This window comes from Musa acuminata, chromosome BXJ3-3 (assembly GCF_036884655.1).
Source record: "Musa acuminata AAA Group cultivar baxijiao chromosome BXJ3-3, Cavendish_Baxijiao_AAA, whole genome shotgun sequence".
Lineage (NCBI taxonomy): Eukaryota > Viridiplantae > Streptophyta > Magnoliopsida > Zingiberales > Musaceae > Musa > Musa acuminata.
Window position 1 is genome coordinate 30,952,420 of NC_088351.1, and position 22,888 is coordinate 30,975,307.

Genomic DNA, 22,888 nt, shown 5'->3' on the forward strand with positions numbered 1-22,888 from the left:
TTAAAAATTACATTGAGATCATAATCCTTTATTTTTTAAAATATTTAATTATATAAAATTATATTTTTAATTATATTTAGAAATTTTAATATATATGCATCCTAATATAATTTTTAAGTGTAAGGACTGAAATAGTAAAGGTAGCTAATTATAAAGAATAATCTATAATCAGCCCCTGATATTTATTATTAGATTTTTATTAGGTCTAAAGAATTTTAATTTTTGGCTCACGGAGAAGATGATTAAAATCAATAATAATGAGAGAAGTTAAATTTCTTTTTTTGAAATTTTTACAGTAGGGATACTTGAAATTTTTACAAATGGATACTTGAAATAATAATGATAATTAAAAGATAAACACTTTCCAAGAAGGACAGAGGAGAGTGTTTCTTCTATCTCATTTTGGATAATATTCCTATTTTGATGTTGATTCTGCTTATATGTTTAGCAAGGCAGCTGAACTTTGATCATATAATGCAAATGTTAATGTCATGAAACCATCACCAACATCTCCATATCAGAGGGTCTTGAAACCTGCTAATATTTAATATACACCACCACCTATACCTGCCATCATCTTCACCACCTTAACATCTATCATGACATATGTATCACATGTTCTACTACATGTCAAGCCCTAAGATCCTTAACACAAGATCTAGCAAAAGATCTTCCCATACATCCATGAAACATGATCTCATAAACTAATAAACATGTCTAAGGAAACAAGCAAAACACCTATGAGAACTTGAATATTATTTCTTACCTTCCTCAAATAGTTTTTGAACATCCAAGTGTTAATGTAAGCTAAGTTATTAATTTTTTTGAATATATATATATATATATATATAATTCTGAGAGAGGATTTCTTGTATTTGTGATAATAAATCTTGATGATTTATTGATAATCTCTCAATTAGGTCCTCATGTTTCTCTAGTGTTTTACAAAGTACCGACATAATTTTAATTGTATGATGCAAATGTCAATAGCACTGAACCCCACCATCACCATCACCACCACCACCACCACCACCACCACAATCTGAACCTCAAAGGCTAGTATTGCCACCCATTTCATTGTTAATATTATGCACCACTATGCCCACCACACTCTCCTTGGCCTACTTTTCTCCCTTCACTCCATCTCCTCTACCATCTTAGCATCTATCAAAGCCTATATATCATAGATTTTACCATGTTTCAAGTCCTCAAATCCTTGAGGCAATCATTGAAATCTGATAAAAGACAGATCTCATAGATCAACCAACATACCTAAGGAAACATATTAAAAAGTACACAATAAATAACATGATAGACTTCCATAATATATCATACATATTAAGCATAGTGCACAATCATACATATCATGCAATTATATGAAGTCTATTCACCTTGAATCCACATTAATCCAATTAAGCTCAATTTCATTAATTCTCAGAATATCTCATCAATTGACCATCCCCATCCAACACCACCATGTAATTGTTGCAGGCTTACTACGTGAATCAGTGGCTGACACAGGTCCACGCCATCGGCGAAGAAGACAAAGGGTGAGCAGGGGCGTCGGGGCCCTACGATCCGCATCGTACGGCCATGATCGAGAGTTTTTGTCCCGGAATCGGCCGCTGGTTGGTGACGGTGGTGGTGGTGGCGTGCAGACTCGCAGTCGCCAGAAGGAGATGCGCGAGATCTCGCGCTTTCTTGGTGGGTTATGGTTGTCAACATCGCCGGCAGCTTCTGGTTTCGAGCTCCCATTACTTCACGAAAGATCCCAGAGATCTTTTGGGGGCCATGGAGGAGGACGAGGTCGTCGCCTCGCACCATGGCGACCTCTGATTGCGCTGCATGAAGCCACACTAATGACCCCTTTTAACTGCTGCATGTGGCGGCAGCAGGCGCCGTTTGATGGGTGCAGGTGGATGGTTGACTATTGATGGAGCAGGCGTTAGGCTGTTTGAGATCGCAAGGACGTATGAAAAGTCGACACCGGGACACTTTAGAGGGCCCACCACTCTTACGACCGATTTAGATGTGAATCTTGACGAAAGAAACATCATCATCATCGTTACTGTTGTAAGTTATGAATGAGTGAGTGAGGATGGGATTTCATCTTTCTGTCTTACTATCCAAATAGTCAAACTTATAACCAACTCAGTGATCTGATATCCCTTATATTTGGATCATAACACCAACTAAAATGCAACTATGGCTATTTTATGTCACTTTTCTGTAGTATACCTATTAATGGAGCATTATAAATTATATTATTATTTTTGGTATCATCAAGATAAATATGACGACTCCTTGTGTACTTCTCAAGCGAAAGAATGAGAAAAAAATATTTCAATAAATATTTTATAGATCATGTAAAATATAAAGATATATTTTATAAGCTCTGAACGTAATACGATAAAATATCCGAGACGATCAAAAGTCTTTATAAGTACCCACATGATATTACTATGGAACGATAATATCCGAAAAGACCTGTATAATCATGTGTGTTGAAATAACTGATTATATGAATGATTATTTTTTAGCAGCTTTGTTGTTATGATTTCACATAATCATAAATAACTATAAAAGTTAATTAAAATAAGATTGTTAAACTTATTATATATGTCATGCATCAATAAAACTAAAAGACATTGATAAATAAAAATATTATAACCAATATATTATGTATAGATTTATCCATGATATAGTTGCCACATGGTGAGCTTCAGTCGAATATTCCTCTTGCATATGGACACACAAATCATGAATGTTGCATTGGTTGAAGCCCATGGCAATGTGGTCGATGTGGTTCCCAATAAGCCCAAGTGAGGGCAGAGTTAGTCACTGATAAGAGAAAAGTCTTGGCCGATGAGTGTGTATACATGTAAGAGCTTTGTTCATAAAAGCGTGAGTTCTACTTCTGGTAGAGGCAACAAAAGATTAATTATTTGTATGATTTTTAACTCATAAAATGTAAAAGAAAAATACCTATTAGTATTAAGGTGATGAGATTAATGATTCTCTTTTGAATCAAGTAGTGTATTAACGATCTATGTCGGACGAATTGCAATATCACTAACTTAATTAGAATTATCGTTGGGATTATCTAAATCGTGAAGTACTCTTGCATTAATGTCTCATGTTTAACTGAGATTATTTAAGTCAAGAGATATTCTTGTTTTATCTGTTCACAAAAAGTCAACATAATTGTAACATCGTTAAGGTCCATAAAATATATAAAAAGTAAATTAATTAGTTCGGAAGTAAACAGTAGACGCCGAGACAGTTTTATAAGAAATTCAGTAAACACAAAGAAAATAATAATAAATTTTTTTTTAAAGGGCAAACAAACAATTACAAATATGCAAACGATTGCTCATCGATTATCGGATGCGATAGCAAATTTTCGTAGAGTTAACATGAGAATCTATGAAATCCAATCATGACATAACGATCAAGTAGCATATCAATTAGTTGCTTATTAAAATCAAATGAAGGGTGTATATATATATATATTGAAATCTTGTTTTAGATGAATTATTTTTTCGTCATTCATATTTGTAAAGAAATATAGTTTAAGAATAAAAACCCTTTAGAAATTAATAATTAATTTTAATTTAATTACCATATATATTTTAGAGTTTGAGTTGTAGAAAAGAAGAAAATTAGATATGGAGAAGTTAGAAGAGACTTCTTTGGAGAGTAGAGCCGACGACAACACAAACTACCAGAAAACAAGAACGAGCATGATGCACGTGACGGTGTGCAGTCTCGAGAGAGTTTGCGGTGGCGTTCGTCTTCCCCACCTCGTCACCTGACCTAGTGAGGATGGTTGGGAAAGCTAACTGAAGTTTGCGCTAAGCAAGAGATAAAAGCTCCATCAGCTGCACTTACTGTTAGTCCCGTATCATCAACATCATCATCACATGCACTTGCAACATGAAACACATCGGCTGACACTATATTTAATGGTTTCTTCCACCATCATTTTTAAGTCTGCCCATGTAATTTCATGTACTGCACTCAGATCTATCGCCCATTGTTTATCTTCAACCAGAAATCGAGAGAGAGAGAGAGAGAGATGGAGATGGGGAGTCGATGAACACCATGAGGATTAAGGAAGAAGCTACCGATTAAAATGGCTGCGGATGAACAGTAGTAATGAAAAGGTAATAAGAATGTGGTGGTCAAGAATTGGACGCGCGATCTACCAGAAGCATTTGAGCATGCTGATGAGGAAGTGGAACAGGTAGTTCTCATCGTCGAGTAGCTCGTCGCGGACGAGCCGCTGCAGGCCGGGGTTCCTCGGCAGCGCGTCGCTGTGGTAGAGTATCGTCGTCACCGACACCGCCGGCCGGCTCACCAACAGCCCCACCAGCCTCACCAGCGACTTGACAAGCAGTGGCGTCAACGACTGCATGTTCCCAACCATGCAAACCCATTACATGCATCCACAGCGAAAAAGAGAAGGGGGGAGAGAGAAGTGGATACATACCATGGTGTGCTGGTTGAGGCAGGAGGGATCGATAGGGGAAGAAGATAAGTTAATTGGATACCACTTCAACTGCTGGTCCGAACTATATAGTCAAACATGGGAACCAAGAAAGTTTGGTGCCATGGAATGTGGCCAATTGTTTACTTGGTACGAAACCTGGAAATCTAAAGGTGAAAGTACCGATTACAGCCTCGAGGAGATGGAAAGGCGGGGTGGGATTTGTGGGCGCGGCGAAGGAGGAAGCAATCAACGGTGGCAAACAGGTGGCGCCTCCTACGACGGGCGCCCATTGTGCCTTTGGCTTCGCTCTCAACCGTCCTCGCCCTTTTTGCCGTTGCGAGGACTTGCTTTGCACGCATGTGTTTTGCGGGTGTGGCCGCTTTTTGATTCGTGTTCGTTTGTGTGATTGGTCGTTGGGTCGAATTTGAGCACTCCAATTAGTTTAATCAAAATCAAATATTAATGTAGAATTAGAAGTGATGGACCAAAATCAAATTTTATGGATTTTTTAGCATCTTAACTACATGTCATTTTTCAAATTTTGCCTTGTTTCTTTTATTTCTAAAAATTATAATTCATCCATATAATTTTTTTTATATTTAAGCTTCTAAAGAGTTCCATAATATACTTAAAAATTTCCTCATAAGTGATACTCTATTATTGAGGAAAAAAAAAAAAACAGTGCATGGCATAGATGTACTATTCAAAATGATCTCAAATTTTTAGAAAAGCTAACAAAGTTTAATATATTTATGTGCGTTGAAATATTATCCGAAACATAATTTTTTTAATTTTATTTGATGTTTCGAGTTGTTTAATAATCTTTTACTATTTTGTAAATAAAATTGGATTTTATTTTTACCCTTTAGTTTTATGTAGTTTTGAATGATTTAAGTTGGTCAAAACAAGCATAAAAAAAAGATAAAATAAATAAAAGAGGCAGTAAAATAAAGTTTGTTATTTCGAACGGTAAAGTTATAATATATGTAAAAGAAATATTATTTAATAAAATATAAAATTGATTTTATAACGTCGTGTATATAATGACTTGTTTATAACCAAAATTAATGTGTATCTTTTCCACGTATCCAATTACCAAAGGCTCGCATGGTTAGCCGTTCCCAACAAACCCTATGCGGCTCTTACCATGGCGAAGAGCTCACCACGCCGTCGCCATTAACCGCTTCTCCGTCTCCCCCTCGGTCAATCCCCCGTCGCCTGCCGCTCCCGTCCACCCCTCCCCTCCCTCCTTCGAATCCTGTCTCATGTCCCTCGTCGGCTCCGGTATGATCGACGGCGCCGTCGCCCTCCTCACCGAATCAGTTTCCGCGCCCTCCTCCAATCCGCCGCCGACCCGTTCCTTCAACCTCGTCCTCTGTGCCCTGAATAAGTCCCGCCGATTCGATCTCGCCATCCCCCTCTTCCGCTCCATGTGCCAGTCGGGCGTGCCTCCCGACGTCCTGACCCTCACCTTACTGATGAATTGCCACTGCGAATCCGGTCGCCTGGATCTAGCATGCCAAGTGTTCGATCAGTTCGAGTTCTGGAAGTGTTCGCCCAATGTGATCTCTTGCAACACTTTGATCAAAGCTTACTGCAAGAAAGGTCGGATCTTTGATGCGTTGCGTTTTCTAAATGCGATGCGGGAGACTGGGCCAAGACCAAACGATCGGACATATTCAATTTTGATAGATTCTGCCTGTGGGTCTTCGAACTCTTCGCTGGGTTTGCGGTTGATTGGCGAAATGTTGGGAATTGGGTTGGTTCCAAGTGCGGCAGCATACAACTGTGCGCTCGCTGGGCTTTGTAAAGAGGGACGAATGAAAGGTTCGAGGATCCTTTATGCCAGAATGACTAAGTTGGGGATTAAGGGAAATGTAGTGTCATTTACTGGTTTTATCAGTGGGTTGTGCCGGGAGGGGAAAATAGAAGAAGCAAAAATAGTTATTATAGAGATGTCTGAGATGGGGATACGTCCGAATGTTATGACGTATACTGCCTTAATTCATGGGCTGTGTTCTCATGGGCAGATTGAGGATGCAAAAAAAACTATGCGATACATGGTCCACCTTGGTGTTGCCCCGAATGTGGTTACATACACTGCAGTGCTAGGAGAACTCTGTAAAAAAGGGAGAGTAGAAGAGGCATCGAGACTGCTAGATGAAATGGGTCAACAAGGAATAGATCCTAATGAGTTTACTTACTGTACGTTGTTGGATGGGTTATGTAAATCAGGGAAACTTGAAGAAGCAATGCAGTTCTTTCGCAGATTACAAAGGCAAGGGTTTGGGGATAATATTGTTGCTTATAATACTTTAATATCTGGATTTTGCAAAAAAGGTTTTGTGGATGAAGCTAGTAGACTACTTGAGGAGATCATGCAGAAGGGCTCCAAGCCTGATGTGATTATGTATAACACCTTGATTGATGGCTTCTGTAAGGTTGGAAAAACTGACACTGCATACAACTTATTATCTGACATGGAAAGACAGGGTCTAAGAGCAAATGTTGTTACTTATAATACCCTAATGGCTGGTTTAGTTAAGGTGGGAGATCTTGTACGTGTTTTGCATCTGGCAGAAGAGATGGCTGGTAAACAAATAGAACCTGATGTCATCAGTTATAGCATACTTTTGAATGGGATGTGTCGTGCAGGAAGGTTCCAGGATGCAGAAAATATTCTGCATCATGTGGAAGATAATGAGACAGAACCTGATGCAATAATGTATTTATGCATGCTTCATTCATACAGTAAGGGTATGCAATTACAGAGAGCAAAAAGTATAATTTTGAGGATGAGAAAAAGGGGGTTTCAAGCAAATTTCATAGTTTATTCTATAATTCTGCAGGGATTTTGCATAAGAGGTGAGATTGAGGAAGCAATTATGCTGCTTCATGGAATTGTTTTGAGTGGCACTGCTCCATCTACTGTTATTGTATCTCTCTTTCTTGAGTATGTTTGCCGGTTTGGTCAACTTGACAAATTCTTAGACTTGTTGCCAGTCACAGCTGATAAGGATGGGTTCAATTTTATGGTCTGATGCTTACTTTTCACCGTTCAGGTGCCATATGACATGTAGTTCTTTGGAGTACAGCAGCCAGATGAAATTCACATCATACCCTCTTTTATTAAATTATGAGAGATGTTACAAACAGCAGTTTCTTCAGTTCCTGCATTTATTTCAGGCTATTCTGGCTAGAAGACCATTATTCACCCACTGGGACAGATAATTTATCGCTCTTAAAGAACCACCCTTTTCCCCTTTGTCATCCTGCAGTTTATGGAGTACTTAGAGCAAACATGTTAATATGCAAGGCATGTGAGGAGGTTCTAGGTGATTGTTTTACGTGCATTATTAGATCTCGGAGCTTATTTTGTTGGTATGAAGGTATAGTCTTTATGCAGTTCTCATATAAAATTAATGGCCATAATTATATTTCCTAGTTTTGTTAATAAAATTCAGTATGATTATTGGACAGTCTGTAGGTACCTGCCCACAGTTTCTCTCAGCTTACTCTCACAAGAGTCCAATTAAGGTGACAACTTTCTGGTATGTTCATGGTTGTTAAATTTCAATTTCGATGGTCCCATTTTGTTCTGTTGTTTTTTGCATTCTAGTATAGGTTAATCTGCAGAATTGTTAGGTTAATGGTGCAATTTTATTGCAACTTTTTAAACCTTGTAAGAATGTGTGACTTCCTCAAGTCCAAGGTAGCTTCTACGATAAAGAATCAGATCAGCTATCGCAACATGTGATGATAGCTTGCAATATGACTGCTATTTTTAGTCCTCGTCTTTCAAAGTTAGTTGGCAGTATTAAACTCCAGTTTTCGTATTATATCTATCTGCCACATTGATTAGCTGGTTCCTCAATGATGCAGTTGCAGCAGATGACTCATCCTACAAAAAAATTGTTTTGTTTTGGAATGATCTTTATCAAATATTCAAGTTGAAGACAATCAGAAATTTTGATTTTATGCTTATCTACTCATTCAAAAAAATTTCACCAAGTCTGATGGAAGTTGTATATGATGGTAATACAAGTTGACCAGTGAATACTATGCCCAAAAATCATTATTCATGTCTTTCAGCATTTCTTTTTGTGATTTTGGGCATCGGCGGAGCAGTACGTGCTGAGACTTTGTTGCAGCTAAAGACGCCGACTATGATTGTGCAGGTTGTGACTCATGTACTAATCAATTGCATTATTTGTATATATATACTTATTACTCCAATGTGAAGTTCCTTCTTTCTATGTTACAAGCTACAAGTCCTGACTCCCAAGTGAATATCTATACAGGGAAGCAAATACAGTTTGTGTCCACTGGATAAGCTGGAAAGCACACTCAAGAAATTGAAACGTTCCATATGAGTTGTATGTGATTTAATGGTGGTTAACACGCACTCAAAACTGGAAAGAAGTACCAGCAGTCTGCTGAATTGAATCAGGATGAAGCTGAACGATTTGTGAATATATCTATACAGGAAAGCATATATAGTTTGTCCCCGCTGGAAAAGCTGGAAAGCACCCTCAAGAACATGAAATGTTCCATATGAGTTGTATGTGAATTAATGGTGGTTTAGGCACTCAAAATCTGAAAGAAGCTGCAGCAGTCTCCTGAACTGAATCAGGACAAAGCTGAACAAAGAGTTTTGAAGACAATGGATGACTTTGTCAACAAGTCTATCGTAGAACAGAGGTGATATGTGAAAGCATATGTAACTCTGAAGGTTGATACTTAAAACACCATCAACTCTCTGACTTAATTATAGGATCATCAGTATGGTGCCTGTTGCAAGGGTGTGGCCCTGTAGTTCCCACTTTCTTGTTCTGGATTCTTCTCTGATATTTAGTTAACTTAGCTTGAAGATTTTGTAGACAGATATTGTTTACTTGACATGCACTAACACTAATCATTTTATGATTCTGACCTGGTAGTGGCCTAAATTGCAAATCAAATTCTATTGTATATGTTTGAACCTCTCTAACTATCAAATCAGTTGTGTGCAGTTTTCACATTTATTAGCTCTGCTTTATATTTTATTGAGAAACTTTAACCTTCAATTGACTTTTGGTTTGAGAATGAAGTATCATCATTCGAGTTTGATTGATTATATGAGAATTGGTTCAGATGCATTAGCCATCTTCTCAATTCTTCCCTGATAGTTGACCACCCAGAATTTTGGACCAAAAGTTACCACTAAAAAATAATTTTTGGTCCTTGATTGGTGTAACGTTTTAAACTTTCTGCTTGAGTTTGCTCTGAGGGAAATGATGATATGTTTGGGCTACAGCGTTTGATTTGGTTGCCATCACCCTGGCGGCATTCATTAGGTCAAGGTTTGTACTCTTTCAGGACATCCATTAAAGCCCTGAACAAAGCTGACCAACTGATACTGGTTGACTGCTGCAACTATCTTCATGCATACCATAAGATAAAACTCGAGAGAGAGATGCTGCCTTTAAAATGGACTAATTGCATATTATTTTATCTAATCAGTTATCTTTAGTATTTTAATTTTTATATTTTAAAAAATTACATTAGTATATGTAAAACATCTAAGTATATTTCCCGACGTCCATTTTATCAATGAAAACATAAAAATAAATGATAAAATGATAATCTTAATGTTTTAATTAATGGTGACAAACGATGAAATTTCTAGTAGTCATGTGTGATTGTTATGGATGAGAAGAACGACGATAAAAAGTAAGGGTTGCTCAATAACTATATTGACGTCGATGCAAATACACAGTAGCTCTCACCTCTCGTTGTCATTCTCCTCATTCACACAACTACTCACGACACCTAGTGGCATCACAACCAATTGGAATGTTAAAATTATTTTTTTATCTTTTGTTTTCGTGTTTTCATTGGTAAGACAGATAACGTTAGGATAAATAAATCTAGATGTTTTACTCTTGTAACTATAAAGATGTTAATATAATTTTTTCAAATATAAAAATTGAGCTGCTAAAAGTAACTAACACATGTACATTTCTAATGTATAACCGGAGAAAAAAAGATTTGAATGAATATATAGTTACGAAATACTTTATGTATTTGATAAATAATATATAAAAATTATATTTTAAATATGCATTAATGTAAGTTTTGTTAGATAAAATTATATCTCAAGAGATTATTGAATATTTTATGATAAATTTATTATTTTAATTTTTAAATATTTATTTTAAAAAAAATATTTAAATAAATAAATGTAATGTTATAGAAAATTTTATATGGCCCAAATATATAATAAATAAAAATATAATCATATAAATAAATATATTTTTAAAAATAAATAAATAAAGTTTTATTTTATAAAAATATAAATCATGTTAATTTTTCACTAAATCATTTTGACAATCTTAGCATGTTAGATAAAGTCATAAGCATACAATCAAAATTTAAAAATTATATTAACATCATACAAATGCTGAAATGTTAATGTTGAAATATTATATTTGAGCATTTTTCAATGCAGCATTCAAGTCAAACATAATTTACATTTAAAATATGCATTGAGCCCTCCGTGCATATTTCAAATACGTTTCCAAATGCACACACAGAGAAGTATAGTCTCCCTAATCGCTTCAAGAGATACACAAGTTGGACCTTTATATTGCTATTTTATGTAAATAGACTACAACTATTGAAATCTAATTTTGTTGTTGCGTTCAATGCAACCTACACAAAAGTTCAAGGTGGTTTGGGATTGAATTGAATGAATTTGCAGGGCAAGTTTATATCGATAAGTGGATGTGAAAGTCCTGAAATCCACATTGATAATTCAAGAGAAGAGCATAACACTGAGTGCAAAACCTAGGAATGCAACATGGGACATGTTTGCTAACCAACTTGGGATGAGAATATTGATGTAATAATCGAATAATAATGGAGCTTTTGATGAACTGAATTGGTCAGGATTCCATGAAGAAACACTAGTAGTCCTGATCAAGCAAGAGTATCTAATGTTATCATTAACGAGATGTAATTTCTACCACCTGCTTTCAATTTGGATAGTGTCACACAGGGCAGTGAAACTAGGGATATCAAAGTTGCAGTAACATAAAACGAAGTGGTGATGCAGATCTGAATGTTACGTGCAGAAGAACACCTACACTTACCTGAAGATAATTTAAAATAACATCAGAGTTGAGTGCAAGAAGTATATGATCAAACTAAAGCTAATCTGATAAAAGAATAACTAATTACAGAAAAATATACAGCAATGAACTTTGTGTAAAAGTTCTTATGAAGAAAGCTTAGCAGTATGAGCATGAAAATTTTCTTTATGAAGAGAAAAAAAAAAAGAAAAGGAAAATTATGTACGAAGTGGAAACTCTCAGTAATTTTGTCAACTAAAGAATTTTTAGACTTACGAAGTCTGAATCTTCAACCGCCTGCCAATCATCATATTCCTCATCTGAGGGCATCTTTGATTTCGCCATTTCTTCCTCACCAGAAGAAACATGTTTCCTTCTCGAGGAACAAGGCGAATGCACCACCTGTTCTGCTCCCAAGAATGAGTCCATGTGATTCACCATCACGAAAACATTACCCTCACTGGCGTCAACTGAAACATCATTGAATCCAAGTCTTGTTGCATCGGTAGGAGTGTTTTTTGCATCGGGTACCTCACACCACTGATATATGCTTTGTTGTGATCCTGTCCTGGTGATCGATGCATCTTCCCATGTTTCATTAATGTCCTCTTGCTGGATGCTGACACATGTTTCACTTTTCAACGAGGATATGCTCTCCGAGTAGAGGTTCTGCCATCGAGTAACTGACCCACTGTGTCTCTCCTTTTCCATTGTGCAAAATGAGTCAAAAATCTGTGATGAGTGCAGTAAGATAATAGAAGGAAATACACCAAAGGCCCAAAACTAACAAGTAATTTGTTACAATATGGCGCTTGTCATGGAGCATTTATTAGGGAAAACCAAGGTGGACAGTAGGAGATGTCTATCGCTAAGCTAAGTTAAAGAATTTAAGCATTCACAAAATAGGTCATTCAGAAAAGGAGCAAATTCTTGCTTGGAAGGGTGTCAATAATCCCATTCATCCTTTTCTCAGGAGCCCAAAGAAATCAAATTATCAAAGTACAAGCATGTTTGTCTAAATATCTAAAGAATATATCATCAGGTCAGTGACAATTGTGAAAAATTAGGCAGTCAGTTGAAGTCAGCTAGGCATATCACACAGAGGAATGACCTTGTAAACTGGGAAGAGGACAAGGCTGTTAACAATACATGGTTGGACTAATGTATCAGCAACTGTAAAAATGTAACAGTTGAACCGCCATTCAAAAACTAATATAATTTCGTCTGTATTATGAATTAAATCTCTTACCCGATGAGTTGCTAACAGTTCAGAGTCATGTTTGCTCAGCTTGGGATGCAATAATGCAAAGTATATCCTCCAAAAGGATTCCTCACTCATGTAGGTGGGACAAAGGCTTATTCGAAGAGATAATAAATCAGGAATGCAGTCCTCAACAGTAGAAACATGCTCTCTTTGAGTGTGAGACATATGAAACTCTGCAAAATTTGAACAACTTCAGTTATCACTTTCATTGGTAGTCAACCAGCAAACAAAAACATCAGCATTGTTAATAAACAGAAGTAGATAGGTAATGATTTTTGCAGTTATAGCAAATTGTTTCTTTCCATCTTTTGTAGTCAAGTAAGCTACTACATCCTTATGCAGTTTCTGTACATCCTGGAATACTTTGAAATCTTGGATATGAGCACTAAAAATAAATAATATTGCAAAGTTTTTGAACATGTGAAAAAAAAATATTTAATGAAGAGACTAAATTTAAATTAAGACGGGATCAATTGAAGAATGTATTAAGAGGAAAAATATCTTAGAATCTAGTATAGTTTCTCAACAATAGTAAACATGAGCGGCGATTTTGAGTTCAGCCTTTACATGATCCATATGATTTTGATAATTTATTTTTGAAACCCAAGTCACTGCTATGTTAAATACGTTTAAACGTTACCATCTATAACTATTTTTTAACAAAGAACTATGATATGCTATTATATTTCCAAGAAAAAAGAATACTTGAAAGAAAAATGTATTATTTAGAATATTGATATATGCTGAACATAAGTCCTAGGAGAAAAAGAAAATGATCTTCTAGTTTCGGATCCCCAGATACTAAATTAAAGGTGGAATTGAAGAATGATGTTAATAAAATGTATATTTTATAGATAAGTATGAACTGCTCAGGCTTTGTTGCCTTATCAAGACTTGGAACCTAAATGCAAATGGCATACTGCAATCAACAATAATTTAATTTGTCATCATACAAGGTAGCATGTGCTTCCAAACAACATTATTAACTTCCTTCTGATTGGGTTACCAAAGTAGGAACATATTTTTTCCTAGGTTTAATGGTAATTTTATAGCTTGAGCCCAGTCCATCCAAAACTACAACTCAAATTGAAATTTATATTTTTCCTACTGATCCCCATTTTCAACGTTTCCTTTACAACATTGCAGTGCATCCTAGGCATACAGGAAATAATGATGGAAAAGTAACTGACAAAAAGTGATGTAAGAAATTTTTTTTTCTAATCCCCCCCTTCAGTGCCTCTTTTCCTAGGATGTCAGAGAAACTGAAATGATACCTTTATGCCTACAAGAAGTCAGGGGTAATCAGTTAGCAGTGAGAAGATGGCCAGAAACATCAACCACCAATAACACAAAATAACAGTGGATTTTTTATTTTCCTTTTCTTTCCGCATTATCTTTAATCTATGGCCTCTTTTGTTGTTACCAAGATACCTATAGTGGAATTTCACTGGCATGTTGAGCAACCATCAAATGTCATACCCCTAGTGATGTAGAACAAAGTAGAGAGAAGTAGAGAGAAAGCAAGAGAGCAAGATAGGAAGAGAGAAGTGAGATTAGAGAGGAGAGTAAGGGACTAGAAGAGTAAGAAGATGCATGGTTTTCATTTAAATCTTAAGTGTTTGATCCATTGACAAGCCCCACTATTTCTGGGGTTTAAGAGTCTTAATAAAATCAATGTAGGCAATGTTTTCCAAGAGTTACCTCCTAGGGAACTTGCATGCCCTTTAAAAATCCAAAATGTGACTTCCAGAAAACCTAAATAGCTTTAAGAAAATTTAACACAACTGAGAAGAAAAATAGTGCACTTAATACAAATGTAGAGTCTCAAGGTTCATATTTAGAAAGAACAAAAAGCTCTTTAATTTTCCATTCAACTCTTGGAGTTTCTAAGCCAACTAATTGATGGCGTTTTTGTTGATTTTTTTGCCTAGAATAAACTCTTCTGAAATCCTTTATAAAACTAGATGGTTCTCCATCATTCTCTCTTGATGGAAAGAACATGACCCCGAAGAGTGATAATCCAATAAGTTTAGTGCAAAGTCATGAAGTTTCTCCAAAATAATCCGAGTGGCATCAGAAGTTGGACAATCATATCACTTGAAAAGAAAGTGTTTCATGATGCTAGTAGCAGATGAAACATGGTAGTCATCAAAGACATGGTTCATATTACCGTTCCGTACCGGTGTACTGACCAGTTATCAGTACGATACATACCGAGCTATATCGAGTTATACCGAGTGACCGACACATAGTATACTAGGGGGTACCGATGTACCGCCCATACTGGTCTTCTGTCAAACTAATATGTACCGCCCGTACTGAGTGGTACGTTTCGGTACGTCAAACCTTGATCAAGGATGGTCTCTACGTCATCCATGTGTTGTGAGAAACTGTGCTTTACGAGGATTGTCACATGCAAGATCACTAGTAGATAGAAGAGGAAGCTCAAAAGTACCATAATATAGAGTTAAATCCTTCATATTGAAAACTGAACTAATATTTAAGTCGAAAGGCAATTGAAGCACACATGCATTAAATCCCAGTTTTTGGATAATAGGGAAAGGACAAATAGCTCGGGCATACAACTTCTTGTATGAGTTTTTGGGGAATCTTTTAAGGCAAATGTGAACCAAGATATAATCACTAATTTGGAACTCTTCTCCTACAATGTGCGTTAGCAGCAAGTTTGTAACTTTTATTACTTAGAGCAATTTTACGTTGAATCTCAACATACAAATCATGGATATGTTGAGCGAAGGAGTGGGCTAGTTCTAAGGCATAATAATCAAGTGGAAGGGGTGCAAGGTCAATGGGTGTGCGAGGAGTCTAGCCGGTTGATTGAGTTACTGTATGCATACTTTGTCGTGGATATGGTTAAGTCTCAATTTTTCAGTTTCTCTCAACTAAACATCTAAGAAGATTTCCCAATGAACGATTAACAACCTCAGTTGAACCATCAGACTAGAGGTGAAAGGCTGAAGAGAACTTCAATATTGTGCCAAGTAGTTTCCACAAGTTTTTCAAAAATAGTTAACAATTTTCACATCCCTGTTGGACATTATGGTTGAGGGTAATCCATGTAGCTTAATCACTTCTCGAAAGAACAATTTAGCAATGTGTGAAGCATTGTTAGTCTTATTACATGGGATAAAGTGGGTCATTTTTTAAATTAATCAACAATGATCAAAATAGAGTCATAGTCACGGGCTATTTTAGGAAGTCCAAGGACAATCTAAGCCCACATCTTGTCATGGTGAGTATGGAATGGGAAATGGGGTATATAGGTCAGTATTGTGTTTGCGAGTTTTGGCAATTTGACAAGTGCGACACTGCCCGAGCGACATCTCGTTTTAAGAAAGATGAGTAAAATCTATCCTCGACTAATGCACTAGCCATGTCTCGACCTAGGTGACCTGCTAATCCACTTGCATGCATTTCCCAAACAAATCTCAAAGGCAGGATCGGGGAACACACAATTTAGTAGACCGAAAAAAAATAATCATCCCTAACAGTGAAGTTCATATATTCACAATAGTTTCCATCTTGGATTTCTTGATAAATGTGGCTAAAGTCTATACATTAGATATATTCTTCTTTTGATCGCTCGAATCCTATGACCTTGAAACTCATGGTAGATAAGATCGTAGAAACTCAACTAAGGGCAACGACAACCTTGTTTTGAGTATCAAAATAATGCTTAATTATAGAAAAATATTTATTGAGGAACTTAATCCACTTGGCATATCGCGCATTCAAAACAAGATAAACTCTTGTGGTAAAATATGATATCGTCAATATCTAAGACATTGCACATTTGTGTAGAGTTCTCTAAAACAGGTAGAATAATGTTGTCTTGTATAATTTAGTTTCTCGCTGAAAAAGGCGATAGGTTGACCCTCTTGACTTGAATTCTTCGTATGCTTATAGCAAAGGCATCACAAATGACCTCAAAGAGTTTATTAATGTCAGGGTGCCTAAGAACAAGAGCAATGGTCATTCTTATTTTGATGTCAGCAAAGGCTTTGGTAGCGTTAAAGGTTGAAGAAAACTCACCCTTCTTTTTTTTTCTCACTTTTGGGCATTTTTTTTTACAACTTACAAAGTTTTAAATTTTAATGCTACTATAGTTGTAGTTAAAGGAGAGAGAGAGAGGTTGATAAATAGGAAAAAAAAAGAAAATAAGGGGAGAAGAAGCAACGAAAAGCACTATCTAACGAAATATACTTTTTTCAACAAAAATATTAGTGAAGTTTTCAAAAATTACCAAGCACCAAGAGCTAAGTATTCTATCAATTCCATGGCAATCGCCCTAAAGTCTTAACTCCACATGCAAGGGATTGACGTTAGAACTTAGAAGTATAAGGATCTGTGAGTGGCATCACTATTGATTGAAGCTTTTGCTATTAATTGGGGCTCAATGGACTACAGGACAAGTTTCCTGATGTGCTTTGATACCAAACTCATGTAGAACAAGGTAGAGAAATAGACAGAGAGTAAGAGAGGAGTGAGATTAGAAATTAAAGATTAGAGATGAGAGAAAGAGACTAGAAGATAGAAAATGCAATTCTTTTTTATTCAAATCTGAAATGTTTGATCCATTGACAAGCCCACTATTTATAGGTGTTTAAGAGTCTTAATACAATCAATGTAAGCAATGATTCCCCAAGAGGAACCTCCTAGGGAACTTATAGACCTTTTAGAAAGCCAAAATGTGAATGATAGAAAATCTAAACAATTTTAAGATAATTTATTACAGCTGAGAAGAAAAGGAGTGCATTTAATACAAAAGTAGAGTCCTAAGGTTATCACCTAGAAAGAGTAAAAGTCTCTTCAATTTTTAATACAAATCTTGGAGTTTCTCGGCCAACTAATTAATGACTTTATTTTCTAATTTCTTTGCCTAGAATAAAATCTTCTGAAATCTTTTATAAAGCAAGATGGTTCTCCATCACCTAGACTGTATGATATAAATCTCAATCACTGAAGGAAAATAAAAAAAAATTCTGGATTTTACTGGTTTCAATTTCAACTTTCAATGTTTCAAATACTTCCAAAGATATTAATCTTGTGAAGTTGTCTCCTGTTCGAGACATAAACAAGTAAATTAAGTGTGATCTTCAAATGTTATTATTTTCAAGTGTTTCAGGGTAGTATTAGATGTTTAGAAAAGATACATGAGTTTCTTATGGCCAAAATCATTTTCTTTAATGAAGAAATTAAGTTATTTTTTATACTTGATAAAATCAAAGAATTTAAGTCATTTCTTGACCTACATTTTGCTTTTTGGTTTAGGATATTCTCATCCTAAATATGTTTGAGAACAACCTTTTTATTTACATAGTTTATCAATAGCTTACAGTGGCTAACCTAGGGCTACCATAGTCATGCCGCTAGTATGTCGGGCATGATCAAGGACACATAAAAGTATTACAAAATAATCCATCTCATGAGTGAACTGCAACATTAAATTTTACAAACAACATGAAAGCCATGACAGAAAGTTATCAATTAGGATCTTCCAATTGAGCAGATCTGATTTCTAAGATATAGTGGTCTATCCAACAAGAGAAGAATAAGTTTAACTTATAGGTTAATATAGACAACAATGCTGATATATTTTAATCATATCCATACATCAGACAAGAAGGTAACTATAGTTACAATGAAAAAGTGATTTTTCCTAATTAAACATGTCTTTAACCCTAAAAGAAAATAACAGCAAAATTTATTTCTGAGGTAACCTAGACTAACTGGAAGATCATTACCTTTGTGCAGTTCTGTACATATATTGGCAAGCCAATAAAATTTCACCTCTTAGTCACCAACAAAAGTTGGTAGTTGATGAAGAAAACTGTGAGGAAGGCAGACTGCCGCAAACACACTCATAGTGGTAAGATTGTAACTAATAGAGAAAGCTGAAAGGAAGAATGTCCTATCTAACACATCAAACTAATGATTCATGAACGTAATGTTGAATGGGAAACCTCGCAATAGTCAAGAATTCAAGGAAGACAGAGAATCACACGTAAGATTGTGATCAAACGACATGATAACATATCGGAATCAATACATAGACGAAGATAGGGAATTCACCTTCATCCACAGACACCGGGAAGTCCAGCCACAACTCTGGGCGCTTGATAATATGGCCAACGAATTCCAGGACCTCCGCCGACACCCTAATGGTCCTCACCCCACCCGCCCGATCAGTGGATCTCCGGTCCCGATCGGGCGAGCTCCGGGAGAGGCGAGAGGGGTCGCTGCGGAAAACGCCTCCGTCCTCGCCGAGGTCGCTTAGGATCCCGGACAGGGCCCTCGCGGAGGGCCGCGGCTTCTGCGGAGGCGGTGGCGGCGTGGCGGGGCGGGGCGATGACGGGGGGGATTCCTGCCGAGGCGGGGGCGCTATGGGGCCGAGGAAGCAGGCGATGTCGAGGACGCAGCGGCCGAGCTCTGAGAGGTCATCTTTCACGCCACGGAATCCACGCGCCGCCATGGTTAGGGTTTCGTTAGGGTTTCGACCTTGGTAGGGGAGCAGGAGAATAAAAGAGGAGGAGGAGGAGGAGGAGGAGGCGGCGGCGGCGGAGGCGGAATACAACGGAGAGTAATAGAACGAAATATAAAGCTTAGCTTATGGAGTTCCAGTGAACTATAACTACTTGCTCGGAACGGGAGTCTTAATTGAAACCGGGTAGATCACGTGGATCTTGGACCTTGAATCAGAACAGGGTTTATCAAAAAAAGCATTTGCATTGGTCCTCAGCTATTTCTCGCATTGAACGTGGGTCCTACGTTAATTATTTCCTGAACCCTGTCTTGTTATGACGCATTGGCCCAATCTAAATGAATGAGATTATGATATATATTTTTATGTTTACTGGTTTGTTGGATTAGTTGTTGTAAAAGCCTAAATTAGATCTACATCTTATACTTTGAAGGGTGAACAAAAAGGAGTATTTTAAATGTATATAGTATATCATATATGGATAAGACATAGTGGTTAGATTATGCTAATTACGCTCTTTCCTAGAAAAGAAATTAAAATGATTGAGAATAATTAAATAATTAAGATGCTAATTATGCTCTCCTATAAAAACTATACGTGTGAATAATTGAATATGTGGATACTTAGAAAAATAAATTAAGATACATGACATGACATGATTGAGAGACTACAAATATTCTTTCATCTTCCTTTTATCTCTAAATTAATGTTCATATAAAATATAGAAAAAAAAGAAAAAAATAAATTTAATTCTTCTTGTAGATCGATATCATTGTAGTTTTTAAATCCGACGGTTATATGTTTACATATTAGATAAAAGTTTTGTGAGAACTATCAAAACATACACATCATAAATTTAGATATATATTGTTATTTAATTTTAAAGTTTAGCATTAAAATATTCTTACATAATAATAAAATATTATAACTTTTATGCTTACAATAGTTGGATATAACTTAGATTTAAAGAAGAGTTTTCCACGTATTCATTACTCAATGGCAAAATGTGCAATGGCATAATGTTAAATCAAAACTGAAGGAAAGATAAGTGTTTGTTTTGTAGAATTTTTTTCTTTTACAAAGATAATTAAACTAATTGATATCTTTATAAATTTATAAAACGAGGTTTTGGAAGCTTCAACCCTTATAAGCGGTTATTGTACATCATTATTATATTAAAAAATTATCTAAAAATATATTGTTATTTAATTTTTTAAATATGATATTAAAAAATAAAATAAAATATCAACTTTGTTTGTTAAATGATTTTTTTAAAAAAATCTAACTAGACAAATATATATATATTGGCACACAAAAAAACTAGGTTTTAGGAGCTTTGTTATTTTAAAATGCTAGTAATCCTTATATTATTAGTAAAATCTTTTCCATATATATAAATATGTGTGTGTGTGTGTGTGAGAGAGAGAGAGAGATAGAAAAGAGTATTGTATTACATGAACAGTACATGTCATTTAGCTAGGAAATTTATTTAAATATAATCAGATGACGTTAATTAAAAGATACGTATAAAATTTCCAAAATTCACAACTAAAGTTCATATCATGCTGACTCGAGGAAGAACTAATTGCCTCGAATTATTTCTTCACCAAACTGTGTGCCATATCAATAAGGAAGCCTCACATTTAGCCTTCTCAGCCATATCGAATGAAGCACCATATGGATCATATCATATCTCTTCGCCGGCTGATTCACCACAAAATGCCGCTGCACCTGCGTCACCCTCTTCTGCAACTTCTTGTACCGACTCTCCGGGATCGCTCTCAGTATCGCCTTGATCTCCGCTATCTTCTCCACCGGTATCTGCACAGAGAACTTTCTCCAATCAAGCACATCAGAGAAGGGAAGTGGATAGTCCACAGAGATCGTGACAGGCACACATCCCACGAAGATGGACTCCACGATCCTTGGGCTCGCCACCTCGTACCCGCTGGGGCAGAGGCAGAACTTGCTCTTGCTCATCAGCTCGTCGTAGTTGACTCCCTCGGGTAGATACTCGTGCACCACCACCTCCTCATCCTTCCCTTCCCAATGGTGGAGCAGCATCTCTCTGATGTATCCATGCGAGCCACCAGCGAAGAACGCGAGGATCGTCTTTTCATTGTGGAGCTGGTTTGCAGCTGGCTGTGAGAGCTCGCCGCCGGGGAGATGCACTTCCGGCAGCGTCACGTCCTTTCCCAGCTTGAATCCTTCAGATGTGTTCGCGTTGCAGATCACCCGGATGGAGTTCTCGTAAAGGTCAGAGTTCGCATCCGAGAGGTGTGGAGCCTAAATGATCCCATCAGGAAATAGGGTTTGCAGTTACCCACATTACAACATCTGAAGTGGGTGTTCGAAAGGCTTACCCAGTCATGGCAGGAGACCATGAAATGGTCGGCACCGAGGCTTCTGTTCCAGTAAGGGTACCTATCAGCTACGACGGCGACGTAGTCCGCTATCAATCGTTTCAGGGGTCCCCGGTAATCGGTGACGTTAGGTTTGTAGAGGAAGTGCACGATGTTGACTACGCTGAAGGGGAGGAAGAAGACGTGCGCATCGGCGGGATGGCGAGCTACGAAGGGGTTGCGCTCGCGCTCCATCTCGATGATGAAGTGGCCTTCGATGGCGTAGATATTCTTGCTCGGCCCGTCATGGACGATGGGCGGCTCTCCTTCCTTGTATATCCACACCTTGAACCTCTTCTCCATCTCAATGTAACTCCTGCGTCACAGTCGTATCAGCAGAGAAGACATCTTCATCAATCTATTAATCTACTTTATCTTCTTCTTGTCTTGCACTAGCAAAACAAAAGCTACGATGGAATTGCGTCTCTACGCCTACAAGCATCAACTGCAATCGCTCAACTGGTGAAAGGCATAAGCATTGCGGTACACAGCTCCTCTGGGTATCCAATCCTGGGCTTCGCTGGAAGTGCGATTGCGAGATAACGCTGCCCTCTTAATGGCCGCTCGAGCCTTGGCAAGACCTTCTTCTACAGTCCCCAGTTTGACCTGTCCATGGCAGCTGGTTGATCACCTGAACTTACATCAGATCATAGATAGTATACAGTGTTTGATTACACTTACTCTGTGAGCAAGTTCAGGTTTATTGGTGTCGAGCACTTGGAGCTCCACGTGACCAGTTACAGAGCTGGAACTCAAGGATGACACTGAGAGAGGTTCATGGGCGTTACCTAAAGGTGCAAGGAAGCTGTGGAAATTGTAGAACAGAGCTTGATCGAAGAAAGCGAGAGATGTGAGCAGAAACAGGAGGAGAGAAAGAGGAGCGAAGTAGGAGAGATAGTTCATGGTATCCATTGATGTTGGTCAGCTCCTGATGGATCGGCATACATCGCTCTTGCTAGATCCCAGTCTTCGAGTATGGATCATGTCGGCTAAAGCCATTGTATGTTAACCACGTGCTCACGTTTTGCGCGTACGCAAAAAGGGATTCATTGGCCAGCTTATCCCATTCTCGATTACAGCGACAAGATTTATGCCTTTTTTTTTGCCACGACTCTC

General features: G+C 37.1%; 3 protein-coding genes across 7 annotated transcripts; 1 reads left to right on the forward strand and 2 right to left on the reverse strand.

Moving 5' to 3' along the window:
• Positions 1-5,579: 5,579 nt before the first annotated feature.
• Positions 5,580-9,431, forward strand: LOC135632607 (pentatricopeptide repeat-containing protein At1g62930, chloroplastic-like). 3 transcript variants are annotated; one of them, XM_065141222.1, is made up of 4 exons: positions 5,580-7,881; positions 7,973-8,043; positions 8,375-8,670; positions 8,794-9,431. In XM_065141222.1, the coding sequence occupies exon 1, from the start codon at positions 5,626-5,628 to the stop codon at positions 7,531-7,533; it is 1,908 nt and encodes a 635-aa protein (XP_064997294.1). In that variant the 5' UTR covers positions 5,580-5,625; the 3' UTR covers positions 7,534-7,881; positions 7,973-8,043; positions 8,375-8,670; positions 8,794-9,431. The 3 variants fall into 3 exon arrangements, with proteins under 3 accessions (XP_064997294.1, XP_064997295.1, XP_064997296.1); XM_065141223.1 differs by having other exon boundaries at positions 7,980-8,043; XM_065141224.1 differs by lacking the exons at positions 7,973-8,043; positions 8,375-8,670; positions 8,794-9,431 and having other exon boundaries at positions 5,580-7,249; positions 7,342-7,501.
• Positions 9,432-11,645: 2,214 nt separating this feature from the next.
• Positions 11,646-19,485, reverse strand: LOC135632711 (uncharacterized). 2 transcript variants are annotated; one of them, XM_065141417.1, is made up of 3 exons: positions 18,962-19,485; positions 12,854-13,041; positions 11,646-12,306 (listed from the first exon to the last, which is right to left on the reverse strand). In XM_065141417.1, the coding sequence occupies exons 1-3, from the start codon at positions 19,359-19,361 to the stop codon at positions 11,860-11,862; spliced, it is 1,035 nt and encodes a 344-aa protein (XP_064997489.1). In that variant the 5' UTR covers positions 19,362-19,485; the 3' UTR covers positions 11,646-11,859. The 2 variants fall into 2 exon arrangements, with proteins under 2 accessions (XP_064997489.1, XP_064997488.1); XM_065141416.1 differs by having other exon boundaries at positions 11,649-12,336.
• A 1,379-nt stretch (positions 19,486-20,864) lies between these two features.
• LOC135632985 (probable glycosyltransferase At5g20260) lies at positions 20,865-22,708 on the reverse strand. Of its 2 annotated transcripts, XM_065141954.1 has the most exons (5): positions 22,454-22,708; positions 22,233-22,378; positions 21,734-22,088; positions 21,316-21,656; positions 21,026-21,191 (listed from the first exon to the last, which is right to left on the reverse strand). In XM_065141954.1, the coding sequence occupies exons 1-5, from the start codon at positions 22,682-22,684 to the stop codon at positions 21,173-21,175; spliced, it is 1,092 nt and encodes a 363-aa protein (XP_064998026.1). In that variant the 5' UTR covers positions 22,685-22,708; the 3' UTR covers positions 21,026-21,172. The 2 variants fall into 2 exon arrangements, with proteins under 2 accessions (XP_064998025.1, XP_064998026.1); XM_065141953.1 differs by having other exon boundaries at positions 20,865-21,656.
• Between the last annotated feature and the right edge of the window lie 180 nt (positions 22,709-22,888).

Bases quoted from the DNA above. Each gene is read 5' to 3' on its own strand.
- LOC135632607 (XM_065141222.1), top strand. From the start codon at position 5,626: ATGCGGCTCTTACCATGGCGAAGAGCTCACCACGCCGTCGCCATTAAC.
- LOC135632711 (XM_065141416.1), bottom strand. From the start codon at position 19,361: ATGGCGGCGCGTGGATTCCGTGGCGTGAAAGATGACCTCTCAGAGCTC. The intron at 13,042-18,961 runs GTGAATTCCCTA...CAAATTTTGCAG, and splicing joins CCCGGTGTCTGTGGATGAAG to AGTTTCATATGTCTCACACT. The intron at 12,337-12,853 runs GTAAGAGATTTA...CACTCATCACAG, and splicing joins AACTGTTAGCAACTCATCGG to ATTTTTGACTCATTTTGCAC.
- LOC135632985 (XM_065141953.1), bottom strand. From the start codon at position 22,684: ATGGATACCATGAACTATCTCTCCTACTTCGCTCCTCTTTCTCTCCTC. The intron at 22,379-22,453 runs GTAAGTGTAATC...TGCCATGGACAG, and splicing joins AACCTGAACTTGCTCACAGA to GTCAAACTGGGGACTGTAGA. The intron at 22,089-22,232 runs GTTGAGCGATTG...ACTGTGACGCAG, and splicing joins AATGCTTATGCCTTTCACCA to GAGTTACATTGAGATGGAGA.